The 23946-nt window shown below is 36.0% G+C and overlaps 1 protein-coding gene across 5 annotated transcripts in view; it reads left to right on the top strand.

Annotated features, from left to right (window-relative positions):
* The window catches only part of DMD (dystrophin), a 1951117-nt gene that overhangs the window by 1305403 nt on the left and 621768 nt on the right, over nt 1–23946 (top strand). For all 5 annotated transcript variants that reach the window (XM_058659083.1, XM_058659078.1, XM_058659079.1 and 2 more), the window contains one exon: nt 19856–20088. In XM_058659083.1, the coding sequence (XP_058515066.1) occupies nt 19856–20088 (233 nt within the window). The remainder of the gene's footprint in view (nt 1–19855; nt 20089–23946) is intronic.

Here is a 23946-nt window from a genome sequence, read left to right on the forward strand (position 1 = left end):
CTTTACTTGGTTAGCATGATTTTGGACCCCCAAATACTCACTTAATATGAGAATTTACATACTGAACCTATAGAATGACAATATGCTCCTCAAGCTATTTATCAGCAATGGAAAATTTTCAGGAGCTAATTATGTACAAATTAATCATTCACACTAGATAGCTCTTCCTATATTTTAGTGTCTTGTCCTGCCCTTGATCTTTGACTTGATTTTATCTTGGCATAGGTACGGAGATTAGGAACAGCCTGAATCCATACATTTTTAATAATTTATTTAACAGTATTAATCAGAATGCGATGTAGATATGATGAGCTGACTCCTTATTTTTATCATAACGTGATGTTGTCAGTGAAAAGGAGACTTTGATGCAGCTAGTCTTTTTCAGTGTATTCTCAGTTTTTGTGGACTTAATGGAAAGGGATTATCTCAGTGTCCTTTAAGCTTAATTTTGAAAAACAAGAAACCATGAATAATGGAAATGACTTCAAAAAATCTTCACTCTGATCCAAAATATGAAACAGCTAAAGCAGAGGTTCCTAATAATTTAATCAGTCAAGCATAACTGGAGGATTTAGAAAAAGCACCTAAACTATTAAAATATTCTTCAGCTGCTGCTTAATGTTAATATCAAGCTATTTTTTACACTGGCAAATAGCCAAGCTGTTGCCTGGTCACATCTGCTTCTTAACATTTAGTGGTCCTCTCAATCATCTCAGTCATGGCCCCAGGAATGTTTCATGGCATTTCTTCAGTAGTAGTACATTACAGTTGGGTTCTAAGATTTGAAGTAGTTTGTCTTCTAGAATGGATATGAACAGAGCAGTAAATGCAAGTAGAATGATTTTTATTAATGGTGCTCAAAGTTTTAGAGATACTATAATCTTCAATCAGTTTTAACACATCGTTTGTTTGCCTACTTTAAGTCTAACCAGTTCAGCCACATTATAGCCTTAGATAATGCGATGCTGAATTTTGTCTCTTTTAAAATGTAGGTTTGTCAGGAAAACTTGTTTGCATCCTTTATCTAAATCCTTATCATTTATCACTGAAGAATAAACCATTCAGTACTCCTTGTGTAATATATTGGCACCTGCAAATTTATTTAGATCATAGTTTTCCTCTGTTGGCAAATATGTTCACAATTCAATGAAAATAAGAATGCCTGGATTATCTATTCATTTCAAAGGCTTTGGAAATAAAGTGTTAAATCAATAACTTGACATACATGTATCTCTCTCCAAGTAAGCAGAAAAACTTTGTCTCATTAACTGTAGTTTTTTGGAAAACACATGAAATTAAAATACAGTCTTTATTTCTAATAGTGAAATCTGTTTTCACCTCTTAATGTTTTATTTCAGAATAGTTTTATATTTATAAAAAATTGAGAGCTAGCAAAACAAGTGCCCCATTAATATCCCATGTTAGTAGCAATGTATTTTGAAAAAATTCCTTAATTTATGAAAATATAGATCATCATATAGCATAACGAAAAATTTTTAAATGAGATGCATTTTTAAATCTACAGAAGAAATTTTCAATGTTGTAAATTAACTTAATCATGTAAATTTGAGAACTGCTTTCACATCTATAATATGAACTGATTTTCTAAAGGCCTAATAACATACAACCCATTGTGTGATTATGAAGCAAAAGGTTTATAGCACTAGGCTTACATACTAGATAATTTTGGAGCAAGGATGAATCCTTTAAATCCTAAGTAAGCCTAACTGATCACAGAAATCCACCCTTTGCTTTGCAAAGACTGTTGGACTTACCTTTTGAGAATATCAAGAATATACCAAATTATACATGCAAAGCATTTCAGTCTTAAGTTTATAATACTTGGAGGTGACAGATTTTAAAGTTCAGCAGTGAAATTTTCTTCCATTTCTGGAATTCGACTATTATGACAGTAAAGAGTAAAATGAAAATGTGTAATCAAATACAGAGACCCTTTACATAACATTTCAATTAACATAGGTGTTCAGAGGAAAATACTAGCTTTGATAAGAGTTGTCAACAAAGCTTTCACAGAGATGAGAGTTTCAATATAAAAATAGGAAATGTTAGGATAGGTTAAAAAGGTAATTAAGGAACAGCTTGTACAAATTGATTTTGTAAACAATGAAGCAATATTAAATACTGTGAGAAGAGATTGGTTAGTATGTATTTGGAATAAACAACAAGAAGTCATTTTCTAAAATCAGAATAGAGGCAGTAGAATCCAGTAGTTTGGTCCTGGCCCTGTGATATTCCTCAAGTCTTACCTTCTTATTCCTATCCCACTAATTTCATCCCATGCAATGGTTATATTTAGTAACTGAAATGGGAGCATTCACATTAGAGGCAACAGATATATAGAAGTGTGTGAAATAGGATAGCCATATTCAAGCACATTAATTAACTCTGAATGTACTCTACTTCTCATGCCCATATCAGAAAGTAATTGTATTGACAACATTGAATCTGTTCAAATTTGTAAAAACTTTAGAAAAAAATTATCTGTGGCACACACACCTTCAAATGATTGTGGTAGCATCATTTAGCGACACTGAAATTAAAATCAATTGTAAGAATAAGAAATTTGATTTACAGTGATATTGAGTCACAGTACTATTGGGCAGAACAGTATTATATATGTTCTCAACGTACTGGCTGCAGACACTGAGGACTGCTGAGGGTTACTGAAAGGATATCACAAATTCATGATTACGACGAGAGTTATCCAGAAATCAATTAAGTGCATACATATACATGTAGCAGATATTTTCAAATAGTATAAATACTGTTGCAAATAATAAGTGCAAACTAGTGCTAAAATTTCATTGAGTTCAGGTAAGTTTATGTTGTTCTGTGCATGCTAAATACACAATTATTATGGAGATGTAAAAGTAACATTTTTGAAATTTCAGAGGCATACATGATCACAATAATATAAAACAGTGGCACAGTGATAAGACCACTAAACTGTGTGTACATCGACCTAGGATGTGGTCCTCATTATGTCTTGCTTTCTTGCGACTGGCAGTGATATGGAAACCGTTCAGCCCCTTGGATTTGATTTTGTTGATTGCTTAGCCATAGATTTCTGCAAAATGAAACAGCTTCTGAGAATTCTACTAGATATAGCATCTAATACAAGAGAAGCGCAGTGTAAGGTAACATTACTAAGATCTTTTCAAGTTTTTAAAAATCTTGTTCATGTGGTATTAAGAACTTAGTTACCAATAAATTATTTTTCATGGAAAACTTTACCTGCTCATTTTTAATGAAGCTGACTCATTAAACCTTGGAGGATAATTTCTGAAAATAGATGCATGAGAAAGGGTTGATTTGTTATTCTTTCATCTATTCAGGTCACCTAATTGTGGTAACCCTGAGTCACTATTAACACCAGTAGGTGATTATCCAATTCAGTTCTATTGTTTCTGAGTACTTCAGTATATAGGTCTTCTTCCTGTTCATTTTTATTTGCTTATTTAATTTGAAAAAACTGCATGAATTTTATGTGTGTTTCTTATATACAGATTTAAAAGCATAATGAATGCTCTCACCCTACCCTTCCTCCTATCCATGATTGAACAGGAATTTCACACCCCCATTGTAGATTGACCATACCTTCTTTGAGGGAATTGGTCTTTCTTCCTAAATTTTTGTGTTAAATACATAGAAACTATTTTAGTCTTTAAATAAAAAATTGCTTGAAGTATGACATGAACATATGTTTGAGGTAGGCTAAAGTAGAAAACATAGATTTTGTGAATTTTTTTCATTCTATCATATTACAGGACAATAATTAACATTTTTGTCAACTGAAAACTACATATATACTGGCTGTATTTCTCAGACACCTAATACCTTTTCTGTTTTCTCTAGTTTCATAAGCCTAGATAGCCCTTAATTTTGTTTAATTAGGCTTTCATGTGGCTTGCTTTCTTGCAATAAGCTAAAAATTCTGTAACACATAATTCAGTGAAAATTTTCCTCTTCATTTCTTTTTGTTTTTAAATAATGGATTATTATAGGCTGTAATTTTAACAGTAGGAAGATTTTTTTTTACTTCTAGTTGTTACCTACATATCTTTGTATAAACAAAACATCAATTTTAAGAATTATTACCTTGCTCTTCATGAAAAGAAAAATGGTGTGATTTTCTATTCTAGACTGTGTAATTAACTTCACCTTACAGTGTTTGAATCTTAAATGCAACTTCATTTAATGCAAAAGTTGATTTTCACAGAAAATTTTCAAATGTAAAATTTGGTATGACTCTGAATTAAAAATAATACCTACAATAATCTGTTAAAGGGTACAAATTATGTAATTATGTAAATGTGACATCAAAAACATAAACTTGGATGTGCAAAGTAAAAATGTAGTTTTGTGTGCAGTTAAAGTTATCAGCTTAAAAAGGTTATTGCAAGATGTTTTATGTAAATCCAGTGTTAACCACAGAACAAAAACTTCTGGTGAATATGCAAAAAATAAAAAGGAAGAGCCCAAAGCATATTGCTGCAGAAAATCATCAGACCACAAGGGAGGACATCAGTAGATGAAAAACAAATGGTTGGGGCCCAGTGCAATAGTGTAGCAGTTTAAATCCTCGCCTTGAACGTGCCAGGATCCCATATGGGCGCCGGTTCTAATCCCAGCAGCTCCACTTCCCATCCAGTTCCCTGCTTGTGGCCTGGGAAAGCAGTCGAGGACGGCACAAAGCCTTGGGACCCTGCACCCGCATGGGAGACCCAGAAGCAGCTCCTGACTCCTGGCTTTGCATTGGCTCAGCTCCAGCTATTGCAGTCACTTGGGAAGTGAACCAGTGGATGGATGATCTTCCTCTCTGTCTCTCCTCCTCTCTGTATATCTGCCTTTCCAAATAAATAAATAAATAAATCTTTACAAAATGGTCAAGAAAACAATTTGAAGATGATTTTAAATAGCACTGCTGAATCATTGACAATAATTATGACATAGATACATTGCAATTAAAATAGAGTGCCCAAATGGATTGAAGAAAATAGCTCCCAAATAACCATACACTTCTTTTAAGAGACCCATTTCTCCTTTAAGAGCATACCTAGACTGAGAGGGAAAAGATAGAAAAGGATACTTCACACAAGTGGAACTAAAAAGTGAGCATAAGTGTTATGTCAGATAAAATAGACTTGATATTAAAAAGGATTAAATAATAGACAAGCAAAGGTCATTATAATGACAAATGTGTCAACTGTGTACAAGACCTAACCATTATAAGGCATATTCACATAAGTTCCAAATATTAATTACTTAAATATATAAAAGATATATTAAGAGATCTGAAGGAAGAAATAAATTATAATATAGCAATAGCATAGTTTAGTATCCCACTTAAAACCATGGGCAGATCATGTGGACAGAAACTCAATAAGGAAGCATCACACTTGAACTATAGTTAATCCAAATGGGCCTAACAGATACATCAGATCATTCAATCTAACAGCAGTGCAATACAAATTCTTCACAAATGTTCATAAAACATTCTCTAAAGTAGATCATATGTTGGACCTCAAAACAAGTTATAACAGATTCTTTTTAATATTTTATGTATTTGAAAGACAGTGTTAGACATACTCCGTTTGCTAATATACTTTCCAGGTAGCTGCAATGGCTATGATTGGGCTAGACCGAAGCCAGGAGCCTGGAACCTCATCCAGGTCTCTCACATGGGTGACAAGGGTGTAAGCACTTTGGCATGTTCTGCTGATTTTGCAAATGCATTAGCAGGGAGCCTAGATAACAAGTGGATAAACCCAGACTCTAGCCAGTACCTTTATTCGTTACTAGCATATCAGGTGGCAGTTTAACCTGCTGTACCTCATAGATGCACTCCTAATAGATTTGAGATGATTGAAACTGTATGTTTTATGTAAAATTGCCATTCTGAAGAAAAAAGTGCTGGCATAACTAGAGTTTTAATGATTTACTGAGTTTTAGGAAGGGATTCTTATTAGCCCTGATAGGAAGTTTCACCTTCCTAAGCAGCAAAAATACAAAATTCAAAATGGACCAGCTCCACTATACTGCTTCACATCTTTTTAAGTAAACAAAGTAGACTGTTCTTATCTGAGAAACCATAAATTGTTAGCTCTCAGTGTTCCCAGACTCTCTTCACACCCTTAATTTTAGAACTGCTCATCAAAAGGATTACGACAGTGAGATTTAAGTCTGAAGTAATTAGATGAATGTGCATCAAAACTGCCATGCCCCTGCTCCTGGGTGCATTTCTATTTTAATAGCATGATTTATAAGCATTGAAATAATGTTAGTTATGATTACATCCTCTGCTTTGAAAAGTAATTTGAGCTGGTTTGATAGGCATGCTTTAAAGAAACAAACATCATAATCCTAATTTTGTGCCTGTGGAAAACAAATTTTTCCTACTTAGGTATTATCTCATACCATTCCTTTGGGTTTTGATTGCACAGTTGCACTTGTGGCCCAGAAGTTTAAAAAAATTCAGATTTGATGCACTACTCCATTTGGTGTGTATTCCAGGCCCACAGTTCATAATGTGTTTAGTGGGCCAGAACTTGAAAAGCCAAGTTTGGCTTAACACAATCACTTCAAACCAACACAAGACTTCAGTTCCATTTCCAGTGTTGTAATAGAGACAGAGCTCAAGGCTAAAGAATTTGGATTTATTGAGCTCTTTGGTGCTTTAGTTACAGGATATGTTCAGATTTCACTTAAGAAACAGCTACTCAGATGAGGGATTGAACCTGAAGTATAACCAGTTACTATACAACTGTTCAGTAAGCTCTTAAACAACGCATAGGGCATCATTCCTTTTCACAATTTTGATTTTTTTATGGCAATTTAATTAAATGTTGAGTCATACAAATTCTGATGTTAATAAAGAACTTATTTTTAAAAGTTGGTATTATTCCAAAATTGAATGACTTAGATGAGAGCTTATTTATTTGAAACCATTACGTGTATAGAGCATTGATACAGAGGCTCATTCTTTGGAAATATTCTCTGAGGCAAAAAGTTTTACACACAAGGTTTATTTGGAAGTTCTCTAGGCAGATTAATCTTTCCAGAAGTGAGGAAGGCAGTGTGGGGTGGAGGGAGAGGCTGCTCATCTTGTCATTGCTACTGTATCTTCAGCAATTCTGAACAAGGATTCCTAGAGCTGGGATAGCCCTTCAGTTTTCCTTAGCTGAAACAAGTGAGCTGGAACATATATTACTACATTCACCTGGAATGTGACCCCAGTAAATAGGCAGCCAGGTCCATTGGCAGTCGTGATCCCTGCTGTTTGTAGTGTGAATCATATATTGCAGGAGAGAATGTCAATGAAGTATCACAGTGTCCATTACAGAAAGTTATGCAAACTTAGAAACAAGATAGAAAGTATAACCTTTTTCCAGGAAGTGCAAAATACGAAATGTATGGAGTTTCAGTTTTGAAAGGTGAAAAAATTCTGGAAGTCTATTGTACAATGAGGTGCATATAATTAGCACTATGCTTAATAATATGCCTAAGCATACTCTGCTTAGGCTACAAAAGTTGCAAAGGGGATATAAAGTTAGTAGTGAAGATGTAAAATGATCATTTTTCATTGCCAGAATCATTTTCATTTGTGTAACGATGTTGATTCTGTTATTCAGAGACATATTTTGCATTCCATTATATAGACAGAAAAGAAAAATTCCTCTGGTCCATGGTTCCCTTTAGTCGTGATTCAAAAATACATAACATTTACTGTCTTATCCATTTTATGTGTGCAATATAGTAGTATAGATTAGTTTTTATATTGTGTACTAGATGTCTTGTACGTTTTTGTCTTGCAGAACCAAAACTCTATAAAGACAGGCCCCAGCCAATCCCCTCCCACCACACACACACACACACACACACACACACGTGCCCAATCCTAGCAATGATGGTTCTATTGTTTCTAGGTTTGACTACTTTAGATATCTCAAGTGAGATATGCATTATTTGTATAATTTATCATATGTGACTGGATTATTTCTTTTAGCATAGTATCTTCCAGAGAAACCCATGTTGTAGCACATAAAAGGATGTCTTTCTTGTTTTCCCATTTTTATTTATTTTGTTTACTTTGGTATCAGCTGTTATGATCAATAAGGAAGTGTGGCTATCCAAGATCTTGTTTTCTATTCTTTTGGATATATACATAATTTGCAATTCTTTGAATATGTATTCGAAAGGCAGATCATATTTACAGAGAGAAGGAGAGACAAAGATCATCCAGGTGCTGGTTCACTTTCCAAGTGGCCACAATTTCCAGGAATGGAGCCAATCTGAAGCCAAGGGCCAGGAGCTTCTTCCAGGTCTCCCATGTGGGTGCAAGATCCCAAGGCATTGGGCCATCCTCTACTGCTTGCCCAAGCCACAAACAGGGGGTTAAATAGGAAGTGGAGCAGCCAGTACATGAATTGGTATCCATATGGATTGCTGGTGCTTGCAAGGTGAGGATTTAGCCATTGAACCATCGTGCCAGGCCCATGAATGTCTCAATTTATATGCAAATACATGTTGATAGACTTAGATATACATCACACCTGAAAACTATGTTTAATACATTACGTTTCAGCCAAATTTTGCCTAAAACAACTTTTGTTGGAGATCCAACATGTGTCAGTTTTTTTGAGGCAGGAAACAGATTCTTGAGGCTTCTGAAGGTCGGTGTGTATTAGGACAGCTTATTCAAGAGTTAACAACCTTAAAAACATGTTGCTAATTACCTTCGTTCCCAGCAAAAACTTACTCAAACAAATGTTTATCTCATTTTGCTAGTGCTTAATTGCAAGATATTGTTTCCAACATTTGGGTAAGAACAACTCTATTTTAAAAATAAGCAAAGCAAAAACAAAGAACAACATAGATTCTTTGAGTTTTTAAGATACTAAAAATGTTGGTAGAATAGCAAGTACATTTTCTACAGTGATAACTTGTACACTATTCTCTAGCCAATTGTGCTCAAATTATTATATGAATTTTATTCTCAAACCATTTTAATCATTGTTGATCGCCCTCCATAAATAGCACAGGCTTTACCGTGCTTTCCCTGGTTTTCCCTGGCTGTTCCCTTACATTTCATGCTGGGCTGCCTATATAACTCTAATATTAAATTCTGCATTTTGTGCAAATGCAAAGTTTTAAAGTACTGGCAAGACATTTCTACTATCCATATTGCTGTATTAAAATATTGTGTAAATTCTGACCGTCTGGCTTATATGCATCATACAATGACTGTGAATCTTCCATTCTGTCTCTTCCATGTTAACCTGAAGACTTGAAGACTTCAACTGTGTAATTTCTTCTGGGTCAGCAGATTTTGTTTTCCTCCTATGCCAATGGAAGGAGCATCTTAAATCCTAAAAGTGTTTAACAGTTTAAAAATGGGTGCTTCTTCAGTTACCTATTGCTGTATAAAATTTGATGCCCAAATGTAGAGCTTAACAAAAGACTCAGTTCATGACACATGGATAGTCTTAAAACAGGCCTCATCTAAGTAGTCTTTTTGCTGGTTTCAGCAAAGCTCATTCATACATTCATGATCGGCTGTTGGTTGATGCCCTCACTCATGTACCTGGTACTTCTTGGTTATTGGCTGAGACAATGTGGGTGACAGGTTCGCTTGCCTGTCACGGATCAGTCAGCCAAGATAATTTCTATAGCAGCAGAAGTGTTCCAAACATAGCATAATACCTAATCATTTTTTCATGCTTGTGTCATGTTTGCTAAAATCTGATTGACCAAAACAAATCACTTGGCCAACCTATATTCAAGAGATGGAGAAATACACTTCATATTTTGGTGTCTCACTATATGAGTATAGATATCACAAGGGAAAGATATCTATGGACATTTATTCTCCACCAAAAATACTGTCATTTTGCTCACCAAGACATTTGCTATATACTATTTAGTATTTGGGGCAGTGATAGGTTTAGGTATTTGGTGTTTATTTAGTGCCTACCCATTATCATGTGGAGCAAAGTAACAATTTCTCTTAGTCCATAATTCTAAGGAATGAGAAATTTCAAGCATGCTAAGTAGGTATATAGACTATACCCCCACACAAAAGAGAGACAAACACAAGGAAAGCAGTAGTGGGGAAGAGGCAATTGAAACTCTTTTCAATTGACTATTTCTCAACCAGAAGCATTTTTTTTTTCTCCCATTAGGGGACATTTTGTAATATTGGTGACATGTTTGGTAGTCACAATTGGGAGAGTGCTCTGATCAGGGTGCTGATAAACAACCCTAATATCACAACACACAGGACAGTTTTGCACAACAATGAATTTGATGAGTCTAAACATGTGCAGTGCTGAGATTGAGAAACCTTGCTTTTCCATGAATAAATGGAGGATGAATTCATATGATGTGAATTATTAAAGGGCACACAGAAGATGAAAACTGAAAAAGGACACTCAAGGATTATTTTTCTCCTCAAATTAGTGAAGGCAGGCATTTCACTTGAAGATATTCTCCAAGGGAAAAAATATTGAAGTTGTGGGAGGGAGCTTAGAAGCATTTGAGAGCATCCATGTATTTATAGCTAGCTCAAGCAATCTTCTTTCCTACATTATAATACCTCATTGATATATTTTATAGATACCATATATTGTAAGCTATACATTTTAGCATAAGAACAAATTAGTTGATAATTCTTTCATGTTGAGGGTGACATAGGAAAAGCACGTAGTGATCAAAAGATGCTTAGAAATAGAGGTGATAATTACGCATACTCCTTTGCATTATTACTTTTGCAAGAGTCAGAGCAAATTACTTTGCTCTTGGAAAAATGGGAATGATATCTACCTTGGAAATGTTAGGTGGCAGACAAAGCACAGTTTATAAGCAGTTTTGCCTGGCACATAGTGATTTCTGAGAAAATGATGATGGTGAAGGTAACAGTGTGAACAAATCTTTCTTTTGTGTAGCAGTACTTATTTGTAATACATTGTTAGAGGAAGGAAAGAATCAATTTAAAAATAAGAAAATAATATAAACTGAACTTTAAAAGCCTATACACCCTACATCTATTTTTTTTCCCCTAGAATTCAAAATACCATTGGTTACAATGAATCTGATTTCCTCTTCTCTAGGCTTTTCCCTGGATAGCCTGAGTCCTTAGTTTGTTGACATGTGAAAAATTGATGCTAGTTGAGTCGCACATTTCATCTACTCTTTAGAGTAATGGAAAAGAGTACAGATAAAATGAATGGTTAGGTTTTCCTTACATTGGTTTTTAATATTCCATCTTGCACCCACAGATTACAAAGCTTTACAGGAGGTGGGGAATCTGCCTTGCCTGTGCACAATGGAGTGTGCTTACTTGGAACCTAACATAGTTTCTAATCTTGATACCATTGCTCTTGAACCCACATATTACACAGACTCACAGGTCATCTTTAAAATATTTAAAAATAAAATATCCCTCATTTTGCTGATGTGGATGAGTTAACTCATTTTCTGTGATGGTCAGTGAAGCTAATGACCTCCCTCTATTTACCATGGTATGAAGCAGTAATGCATGTGACCACAGATTGATATCTTCTGTAGACATGAAATAGAGAGGATGAAGGGAATATATAATAGCATCTTTTAAGTATTCCTTCATATATGTGTTAATGTGAGTCCAATAGTTCATCATTTACTACATTGACTTTTTTTAAACATAAAAATAAAGCAACAGAAGTTACCCACAAGTATGCAAGAAAGTTAAAGATAGAATATGGCCTCTTGCTTGCTTATCAACCAGAAGAGACCTGTGAATTACAGAAAAATTATGTGTGAGTATTTCAAAGGAAATAAACTAAACACATTGAGTGTGTGTCTGTTTCTAAGATTTAGTAGCTCCTTTAAAGCTCTAAGTAGAGCTGTTAGTCTGACTAATCATGTACCCCTTAAACCCATTAACGTTTCCTCAGAGAAATGTTCTTCAAACATTTTTGAAGAAATATGTGTCCCATCCTAAATCCAACACCTTTTAATTAATGAAATACTCACAGAAAAGCTGTGGTTTGCAATAGTATATTACACCTACTGTTATTTATGATACTGTTCTGGTGTGCCAAACTCAATTCATTTCAGCTATTTGAGCCTGACTTTCTTTTTCATTTAACTATGAGAGAAAAATTATAATTTTGGGTAGAGCCATTTTAATTATCTAATGAATGCATGAATGTTCTGAATTCATTAATAGTGGGATTATCCAGGTATTTTTCCCTCTCCCTATCTATTACTCATGATTTCATTCTACCTCACTCACCTCCTTCCTTCCTTTTAGTTCTACCTCTCCTGACATATCTGCTTACCCGTGTGTGTGTGTATACACAGGCACATGCATGTTTATGTCAAACTGCTTGACACAAATGTATGCAGCAAAGCTTTTGTCTTTGAAAATGAAGCAAAATTCTTCCATGGTTAAAAAAAAAAGTTCAAGGAATATACCTCTTCCAGACCTGCCCTACCAATGACACCTAGAGATGTTCTCTTGACAGAGAAGAGGAAAGGCACCTACCAAAACCAAAGGCAAGTGTGGAGAAAAATCACAGTAAAATCACAGCAGAAGACTAAATTAATTAACAACCCATTGCTAAAATGACATAACCAAAAAATTACCATATCCATATTAACCCAAATGTAGATGGCTTAAGCTCATCAATCAAACGTCATATATTAGTGAACTGGATCAAAACACAAAACCCATCGATCCGTTGCCTATAGGAGATGAGTATCATCAACAAAGATCACCAGAAACTTGTACCTTGTGGATTTTAATGTTTCTATTTTCATTTCTTCAAAAAAAATTTTTTCTAATATTAAATCCTTTAGTGACTCATAGGTCATATAGTAGTATCATTTTCTTCAAAAAGGTTCTTGATTTTCATTTCTTCAGTGACACATTAATCATTCAGTAGCAGGTTATGGAACTCTGTCAAATAATTTAAAAGTGAAAAAAAAAGGTCAAAGTGTTACAGTGGACACGTAACAAGTATCAGCAAACCTGTTAAGAGTTTCTGGGTAATACCAACATCTACACTTTTCAAAAATGGGTACGTGTTATTAATAGCAACTGAATGGTGTTTGTAGTATTTTGATCAGCCATACATTTTATCCATTCACCATCCTTTCCTGAGTTACCTATGTGCAAGTATATGTAGTTATCACAGGTCTTGGTGCTGTTTCTATAGGTTTGCTATTAAAATGCATTCCCAGGGCCAGCTCCTTGTAACCATGGGGGCCTGAGACAAGGGTTGGACATTCAGGCTAGTTGATTAGACAATGAGGGAATTAAAAGTGATAATCATCAAAGAATTTAGACCAGTTATTTAAGAAGGAAAACAGGAGACTCATTGAAGAACATGATGAGGAAAGTTGTGTGTAATCGTTTATATGCCCTAACTCCTTACTTGATCTAGAGTATGGGTTCAAGAATAGGTTTTGGGCACAGTGTTGTGTGTAATCGTTTATATGACCTAACTCCTTACCTGATCTAGAGTATGGGTTCAAGAATAGGCTTTGGGCACAGTGAAAAGCATTGCTGCATGGGCTGACCCCGTTTCCATATCTGAATTCCTTCAGTTCTGTCCTGGCTATGCTCCTGGTCACCTTCCTGCTAATGTGTACCATGGAAAGCCTCAGGAGATGGTTCAAGTACTCTGTCTCATGCCACTCATGTGGGATAGCTAGAATGAGTTTTTCCAGTGTCTGGCATCAGCCCTGTCTCTCACCCAGCTGAGTATTTGAGGAGTGAGCCAATAAATGACTAATCTATGTCCCTACCAGCTCTCTGCCTATGTGTCTCTCAAACCAATTAAGATAAATACAAGCTTTCACAAGTTTATATTTTAAAATAGATTGCATTCAAATGATTTGATAAATATAGCACAAGTCAATATGACGTGACATAAAAAAATAAGGTAAATGTTCCCAAGATCTCAAAGCTTTGCCTCTGAAACATTTTATTTAGGAAATAAAAAAGTATGTATATTTGCAAATCACAGTTTTAGGAACATGAGATTTTAAATAGTATTATTCAAACAGACGGGCCCCATGCAAATGCATGAAATGGGTGGTGAGTAGCTTCTTACGTTATGAAGTACATTTGTTGAGGAACACTCATTGTGTGGCACACTGGGATAATCCATCACCTGCAATGTCAGCATCCCATACAAACATCAGTTCCAGTCCTTTATACTCTATTGCAAACCAGCTCCTTAATGCTTCTGGCAAGCAGCAGAAGATGGCCAAAGGACTTGGGCCTCAGCCACCATTTGGGAGACCGAGACGAAGCTCTGCCTTCAGCCTTGCCCAGCCCTGGGTATTGCAGTCATTTGGCAAGTGAACCAGTGGATGGAGGATCTCTGCCTGCCTCTGTCTCTATGTTGGCCTTTCAAATAGACAAATATATTTTTCTGGTTTTTTTGAAAGTAAAAATATATGCCTTGAAACCCACAATTTTTTTACTTTAGAGTTTAGCACTCTCTCTTTAATCTTTATTTCTCGTGATACAGTTCCATAGACTCAGGAATTACCCCTTCCATTGCCCCCATTCCCCTCCTCCCATTTCCCCCCCCCATATTATTGCAATAGTATAGCCTTTTAGCAATGATCACAAGTCCATCATTCTGGTATCTAAATGTATCCTGACATTGTAGGTATAGACAATGATAGAAAGTCGAGCATCCTATTATTGAGATACATTTTTGTATAGTTTCATTGGGAGTCCTTTTGTTCTGAAGTAGAGATGCATACTGCAACACATCTTTACTTGTTGATATGCTAGTCTTCATTATACAGCTGATTCATGAGAACATATATATGTATATATGTTTACCTACATGTATGCATGTTTAAATATATGTACATATGTATATTTATACGTGTTTACCTACATATCTATTTTATATTTCACCTGAAGCTTGCCTTATATCAGAGGGAACATAAAATATTTGCCTTTTTGAATTTACTTATTTCACTGAGTATAATGACCTCTAGTTAGGACCATTTGCAAATGATAGTGTCATTGTTTTTAATAACTGAGTAGTATTCCACAGAACAATTTCACCACTTTCTTTATCCATTCCTCTTTTCATAAGCAGCTGAGATGTTTCCATGTCTTCGATATTACGGATTGTGCTGAAAGATAGATAGATAGATAGATAGATAGATACAGATATAGATATAGATATAGATATAGATAATTTATACAAATTTCATTTGCTTTGGGTATGTTCCCAGGAGTGGGATAGCTGGAAAAGTCAAGGGAGATGAGGCTGGATGTATGAAGTCTGTTTCAGAGAGCAGAACCTAGAATGCCCTGCTAAGGTAGTAAATAAGAAACCTCTTAATATTGTGGGATCAGTAGAGAAAAGAGAAAAGTAAAACCCATAGAGTGTAGCTACCATCAGAACAAAACTAGGAAATGACTTAGATTTTGTGTAATAAAATCCTTTGAACTGTTCTATGAGGTTGAAACGATTTTCTCTGTTCCATAGATGGAGACTCTTAGGCTCAGAAACATTCAATGTAGCAAGCATGGTGTAATCCTTTATGTGATGACACCTGAAGTCTCAGCACAGGTTGTGTAGCTAAGAAATGGTAGATAAACTATCCAGGAAGGAGATGCAATTACAATGAGCATTTTACAGAGGCATAAATGGAGATTGAGAGAGATTAGCTAACCTACCTAAAGTTTCACAATGGAGAAGTGGCAGAGCAGGGATTCAAATGAAACAGCCCAGCCCTAGGAAGCCTCTTGTCTGCAGATGCAGGATTCTTTCCTGCTTTTATTCCCTTGAGAGTGTGAATTGACCGATTTTATTTTCCCTCTTAAGCCTCAAGCAGTGGTGCTTCCTGTAACTGTCTCCTGAAAAGTAGTCAAAATAAGCTAACCCAAGACAGCTTATGTATGTTCTGTGTCTAGACTTCATAAAATCAGCCAATCAAGATATTAATAACTTTCAAGATTCACAGTGGGTATAAGACCTCTGGAGGCTGCTAAAAACATGACTGGGCAGAGACTTGTACCATCTGTTTCATTCGTTTAGTCAGAGAATATAAACTAAGCACCTACTTTACTGCAGGACTTCATGTGAGATGCAAGGGACAGAGCAAGACCCACATGGAGTCCCCTCCCTTTCCAGCCAGTGTAGAAATGTCCTCAGCTGGTGAAGACTGGACAGCAAGAGGGGCAAAATGAGTGGTGTGGTATTCAGGCGGTTGCATTGCTCCATTTCACATCTATCCTCTGCACCTGCTATAGCTTTTTCTTTTTTTTAAATATCCAATCTATTTTTTCCCTACTGGAGGACTTTGTAATACTGTCTTTCAATGCCTTTTTAGTGCTTTTTACTCATCTTGAATCTCTCTCCCTTGAGTCCTCAGCCCTGGCTTGTCTTTTCAAATATTTTATATATGCTTTGTAAGAAATAGTACTCTGCTTGTTAAAATCCGATAATTCTCAACACTTCATCCTTCATTAAATTGAAATTTAAGATGACATTATCATTTTTACCTCAGTAAGTACTTCTTTGTCGGTCAGATGTAATTTTAGAGGGGAAAAATTCCTCTTCTTTCTTAAGGGTCAAATTTTGAATGAGTCAGTTTTAAGACATTTTAGGAAAATCAGTTTGAAATCCTCCCAGACTGTCCAAGGTTGCCTCAGTACCCACTTGAAGAATGTTTGTGTGTTTCCCAGTCAGACTGGTTGTTCTGCAGTTAGCTCCTACAGTGATATTTTAATTTAACTCTTATCCTTTTGTGTGCATCCTCACCAGGGATTCAGCTTGCTAGAATTCCTCCTAAGATGTCTAGTTCTTCTTACTTCTCATGCTACATCCTCATGCTTGTGGTTCAATTATTTCCAAAAAGAGCCTCAGATTAGTGAGATCTTTAAGAAATGAAGGTCATTTTTAAAGATTTTATTAAGTCTACGCTTTTGCCTAAGACACTGGCATCCTATATCAGATGTCCAGCTGTGCTTCCTATGTAGCTCCTCACTAATGCACCCCCCCCCCCCAGAAAAAAAACAGTGTGAGATAGACCAGTTACATAGTCCCCTGTCACCCATATGGGAGAGCCAGTTAGATTTCCTGGCTCCTGGCTTTGGCCTGGGCTAGTCCTGGTCCATGCAGTCATTTGGGACATGAACCAGCAAATGGAATATCTTTTTCCCTCTCTCTCGCCCTCTCACTCTATCTTTCCAATAAATAATTAACACTTACCTTTAAAGATTTTACTTCTCCAATAGGCAGAGTGATGCTGCTCTTCCACCCCTTTCTTCACTCTCTAAATACCTCTAATAGCAGAAGCTAGGCTAGGGCCAAAGGCTCAAAGTCTCCCACTCAACTGACAAGAAGTCAACTACTTGATTCATCAGCACTAGTTTCCAGAATCTGCGTTAGCATGAAACTGTGGTCAGTTACAGGATGTAGAATTTTTCACTGGTGTCTTAACTGATAGGCTAAACATTTGATCTCAAACTTCTTCATTGCTTCTGCTTTATTGTCTCTCACTCAACACGTCTTGACATTAGTTTATTTTCCACCTAATACTTCAGTACTTTCGCTTTCTTTTGGCCTTGCTCAAGATTAACTCTTCCTTCTGTGAGAACTTCTTAGTGTCCCTGAGAAGTTTGGGAGGTGATAAGCATTCCTCCACCCATCTCATCATCTTCTCTATGGTGAAGACAACCATAAAACAAAATGGGGATCTATCATTGTGGAGCAGCAGGTTAAGCTGAAGCTGCCACTTCCCATATCAGCATCCATTTCAGAACACAGTTTGCATCCCTGCTGGTCAGCTTCCAATCCAGCCTCTGCTAACATACCTGGGAAAACAGCAGAGAATGGTACAAATAGTTGGCATGCTATACCTACATGAGAGAGCAGGACGGAATTCCAGGCTCTTGTATTCATCCTGGCTCAGCTGTGCCTATGGTGGCCATTTAGGAAGTGAATCAGCAGCTGGAACATCTCTCTCTACCTTTTGCCCTCATTACCCTCTTTTAATATGCTTGTCAGGTAAATGCTTTTTCATTTTTATTGCAAAGTCAGATACACAGAGAGGAGGTGAGACGGAGAGGAAGATCAACCATCTGCCGATTCACTCACCAAGTGACTACAATGACTGGAGCTGAGCCAATCCAAAGCCAGGAGCCTCTTTCGGGTCTTCAATATGGCTGCAGGGTCCCAAGGCTTGGGCCATCCTGCACTGCTTTCCCAAGCCACAAGCAGGGAGTTGGATGGGAAGCAGGACCGCTGGGACACAAACCAGCTCCCATATGGGATCTCAGCATATGAAAGGCGAACACTTCAGCCGCTAGGCTACTGTGCTGGGTCCAATACTTTTTTAAAAAATAGAAATAGTAACACAGGCATGAGAATTAATATAACCAGCTCGGAATGAAAACCCACCCTGACAATGCCCCAGGGCTCTGAGGTGCCTCACTGAGAGATCTTTTACAGCTCTCCTCTGAAAACTTCACTTCTGAATTATAGTCTGATCTCTGTTTGCCATCCATGTCCCGATTCTATTATGTTCCTGAGGCTGTTGTCTATAAGTAGATTAGGCATTCTTTCCACTCTAATCACACCTCTGATAAAACATCTCTGTGTTGATTAGTCCCTCTCAGCTCACACCAGCTACATCATCGGCCTGCAATCAATAGCCATGCAGGCAGACCTGGGAGTTTTCCCCAAATGCTTTCCATCACCAGCCCTCCCTCTAATTTATCACCATATTTGTTCATCACTTTTTCTTGTTAACTTGGCATTTATAAAAATGATTATGTCCTATTATATTTATTAGCTACAGGTGTGAGATACAGTGCTAGTGATACTAATGTTATGATGATCCCGTAGGTGATGCTGACAGTGTTGTTGTTGCTTGTAGTCATTGAATCAACACATTGCCTCTTACAGTATGTACTCTTTTATTCTTCCTTTAATGAGGAGAAAAAGACTATAGAGGTAGAGAGATTAAATAACTTAGATGGCTACACGTCTACAGCAAAAGCAGAATTCTTTCCCACACATCTCCACTCCAGCAATTCAGATCTTAACCATGTCCTGTCCTATGTTATAGTATTCAATACTATCTTTATTAAGATTCCTTAATGGCCTTGAAACGGTGTTTCATGTCCAAATTAAAAAAAAAAACTGTACTAGCTCTCATTGTCTCATTGTCTCTTTTAAAAAAATATATCTTTGGCTTTCTTCAGTGCTAACCATTTAACTTTTCATCTGAAAGAACTGAAAAACAAGCAAACAAAAAAGGAGAAAGGAAAATAGAAGATATAAGCTGGTTCCAATATGAAATATGGAGCTAAAACAAGAAAATTTTATTGACTTTGAATTCCCTAGAGTTCAGCTCCAAAGTAATTTAGTTCACATTCAATAAAATTATGATTCAGAAATAAGATCCTATTCAATCTTTAGTTTTGCCATTCCCCCCTTGAATAAAACAAATGAGGTAATACTCATTCACCCAGAAAGATCTGACTATGTTTATTTTCTTTACTAATTGCAAATTCTATGTAATTGGTACTTAAAAGGATTATATATCCAGGCATAAGAATAAGCAAAATCATTTTGTAGGATTAATGTACATTGATAGTTTTCTCTTGAATTTCCTATCCTGTATTAGTATATAAAAGTAACCATGTTGTTAGAAGCAAGAATAATGTCAGAAATAGTACTTTGGCGCAGACTGCTGTACTGTGATTATACTTGTTTTGTTAATGAGATTAGCTTTCTAGTGTATGTTTCTAATTTTCCTTTTTTTTCTCCCATTTTCACTTTTTGCAAAAAAAAAAAAAATTAAGCTGCTGGTCAGACTGTTACTCTGGTAACACAACCTGTGGTTACCCAGGAAATCGCCCTCTCCAAACCGGAAATGCCATCTTCCTTGCTGTTGGAGGTACCTGCTCTGGCCGATTTCAACCGGGCTTGGACAGAACTTACCGACTGGCTTTCTCTGCTTGATCGAGTTTTAAAGTCACAACGAGTGATGGTGGGTGATCTTGAAGACATCAATGAAATGATCATGAAGCAAAAGGTACAGTAAAAAGGATCAAAGCTTGCAGAGATTTTTCTTTAGAGTGTAAATTTTCTACAGGTCAGTTCAGCGTCCCAGGTAATTTTCAACCAGATTTTAGGCAGCTTTTATCTGTCAGCAAAATGCACTACTCCCCCTACTCAGTTCAAGTATGATCAAGAACATGAATGAAATCAGTTGTCAAAAGTAGCCATAAATTAAACAGGAAGAATAAAAGAAAAAATACACACAAGCATAGTTAAATTCACTAAAGAAGTAGTGCCTTAAGATTTCTTTACCAAATAGCTCAGTGGCACTGTTTACATTTAAGCTGTTTGCTTCAGCAAAATGCAACCATATCATGTTGCAAAATCAAGTGTAATACTTGGCACTGGCTATTATCCACTCCTCTGAATTGTCTGTGGTAATTTTTCTCCAGTGACAACGATACATTGAAAGTTCACTGCAAATAAAAAGAGAAATGTAATAAAAACTAAGATATTTAGAATTACCTTAGATCTCAGTATCGACAATTATGCAATACCATACCAAGATCACATATTAATAGAAGTATTGTACTTTTCAGCCTCATTTGTATCTTTCTGGTAAAAGCATATCATCATCTACAAATGGAAGAATATATAAAGTAGTTCACCTATGTGGGATACACTGTCTTATCTTTTTCAATGGAAAAGGAAAAATTATGAAAGCTAAACACTATAGTTATTTCACTGGTAAAAGTTTTCAAGCCTTCCCAAAGAAATAGTAAATTGTAGCAAAGACTTAGATATTACAAAAGTAACTTTTAAAAGAGCAAAGCATGCAAAATGAGGAGAATTTTAAAAAATTATTTATTAGTTTTAAAGACCCATTTAGTGAGACAGATCTTTCATTCTCTGGTCCACTCCTAAATGGCTGCAGTGGCCTGGGCTTGGCCAGGCTAAAGCCAGGAGCCAGGAACTACAACTGGTTGTCCCACATGGCACCAAGAGCCCAAGTACTTCGCCTGTCTTCCACAGCCTTCCCAGGCACATAAACATGGAGCTGGGTCAGATGTAGAGCATTTGGACTGTGAACATGTACCTACATAGAATGCAAGTATCTTCAGTGGCAGCTTAACCTGCTACAGTACAACTGCAGCCTCAGAAATGTACTTTTTACATGAACTTCAGTAATCCACTAAGAATAACAATTATTTGATTTCAAACAACTTGCATTTAAAATAACTGTGGGCTTTCTCTGATAACTGCAAATGACATGGTTGTGTTTAAGTCATTCTCTGGAACTTGGTTTTCTGTTGTGGGTTTAAGGCAGACAGGATGCATCACATTCACTATGAGGGGACCTGTATATTTGTGTATATAAAGATATGAAATTATGATGTATATATGAACATTTGTTTTACTGTTGCATTATAACCAATGTTTTAGAGCCATATGCTAAAGCAACTGAAGCTTGTGGATGTTACATTCCCTAGTAAGTAGCAGAATAGGGATTCAAAGACAAGTCTGTGAGAATTCTAAGCATTACTACGCATCGTGCCTGCAGTATGTGCTATTGATTTACCTTTTGGTAAACTGTATATATATATATATATATATATATATATATATATATATATATATATATATATATCATATAATGTTATATGAAAATAAGCATGCATTTTGACTTACGTACAAAATAATATGGCAAAATAATGCCATTGACTCTATGGCCCTTTATAGAGGTCACTTGATGTTAGAGCAGAAGAAAAGACCACACTCCCTGATGGTGGGTTTCTGAATGTAACCTTTAGGGAAACCATTGACATGCTCAGTAGTCTTCAGTTATTTGAAGAAATTTCATTTCAGAAGAAACTGCTAATTTCTCTCCTACAGAAATACTGCTTAAATACACATCTCAAATTTAGAGAAGTTCAAGAGCCATGTCTGGGGCCATGGAATATCAGGATTTATGAGTACATATAAACATGCATTTACTATGTATAATATAATTTTAGATAGTATGTATGCTTTATAAATTATATATGTAAAATTCTCTTGAGGAATAGTAACAGTGCTGCCTTGCTTCTGCCTGTCTTAATAGAAACTAATTTGTTTATTCTCAGATTTTTATCTTTTGGCAAGTATTGTGCATTTTTCCACATATGCATGTATAACTTCAAATATATATTAATATATAGTATATATTTATAAAAATACTGAAGAAACGAATACTTTTCATCATGGTTAGAAAAAATTAATTTACATAGATAATATTCAATTCTTGACATTTATAACTTCAGCTTCAAAATAGTAAAATGGGGCCCGGCGGTGTGGCCTAGTGGCTAAGGTCCTCGCCTTGAACGTGCCCAGGGGATCCCATATGGGCCCCAGTTCTAATCCCGGCAGCTCCACTTCCTCTCTGTCTCTCCTCCTCTCTGTATATCTGACTTTGTAATAAAAATAGAATAAATCTTAAAAAAAAAAGAAATAGTAAAATGGCCATAAATAACCATTAAATATACATTCAGGGTAACAATGTAACCAGTAACTTTAGAGAGGATATAATTATAATATCAGGAAATAAATATTTCCATTATATAATTTTCAAATAAAACAACCCGACCTTTAATGTTTGATATATAAGAAATAAGATGATACTCTAAAACGACTTAATAAAGTAGAAACTGTCAACATTTACTTCATTAGGTTACAAACTTATTGAACTACTTCTAGAGCTTGGAAACTAGAATTGGGTAATACAGAAATGCACAGGTTTAAAAAATGTGATGAGAAGAAAGCCATAAACGGAACGCTGCAGAGATACATTTTAGAAAAATAGCTGACACATTTTTAGCACTTGTGGTGTGCCACTCACTAATATAAGTACTCCCCATGTGTCAGTTAAATGCTCACAACAGTACCATGAGATAGATACTAAGGCCTGGTGAGTTAAAATAACCTTTCAAGATGGGAAAAGACAGCAAAAGAATTTGAAGCCAACCAGTAGGTTCCACAGTCCCTACCCTTCAACATGGTGATGTTCTACTTTCCTGTTGAAATTTGTGTGATGCTCTGGGGATTTAATTCAGAAAAATTATACTAACAAAGAGCACAAATGTTAGAACTTGATGAAGAAGATAATGCTTAAGCCAAGCATTAAAGACTGAATTAGAATTAATCAGATGGGGACAGGCCTTTGGTGAGGCCTATGGTGAGCTGCATGCATTCCATAGTGGAGTCTCTGGGTTCAGTGCCCAACTGACACTTCTGATTCCAGCTACCTGCTAATATGAACAATGAGAGAGAACAGTGATGGATCAAGCGATTGGGTCCTTGCTGCCCATGTGGAAGACGTGGATTGCGTTCCCATCTTCCCACTTTGATCCCAACCTAGCCCTGGGATGTTGCAGGCATTTGGGGAGTAGACAAGCAAATGGAAGCTTTCTTTCTGTCTCTTCCAGTCAAATAAGTACATTTAAAAAATCAATCATTTAGCTAAAATGAGAATTGCAATCCATTCAGAGGGAACTGGTTGTCACCTTCATCAAGATAGAAAACTGTTTCAAAAATTGTGATTTCATATGGCCAGAGTTCAAAGTCTATAATCGGGAGGAACGTGAGGAGCTTAAAAAGAGGGATGGGACTAAACAATGGAAATTTCAGGAATTTTGATCATAGCCTGTAGGAGTTGGTCAGTACTGAAGAGTTTAAAGTAAGAAGGTAAAATTATCAAATGTATTTTCACAGTTCTTCAGTTAGGGTTCTCTGTATACAAGAAACACAAATCATTTTCTGATAATTAAGTCAAGCAAAAAAGTAGATTTACAGGAATCAGCACAAAGGTAATGGACCAAGGCTTTGGAAATACAAGAACATGCCTGGATATCTAGTT

The sequence above is a fragment of the Ochotona princeps genome, chromosome X (genome assembly GCF_030435755.1).
Source record: "Ochotona princeps isolate mOchPri1 chromosome X, mOchPri1.hap1, whole genome shotgun sequence".
Classification (NCBI taxonomy): domain Eukaryota; kingdom Metazoa; phylum Chordata; class Mammalia; order Lagomorpha; family Ochotonidae; genus Ochotona; species Ochotona princeps.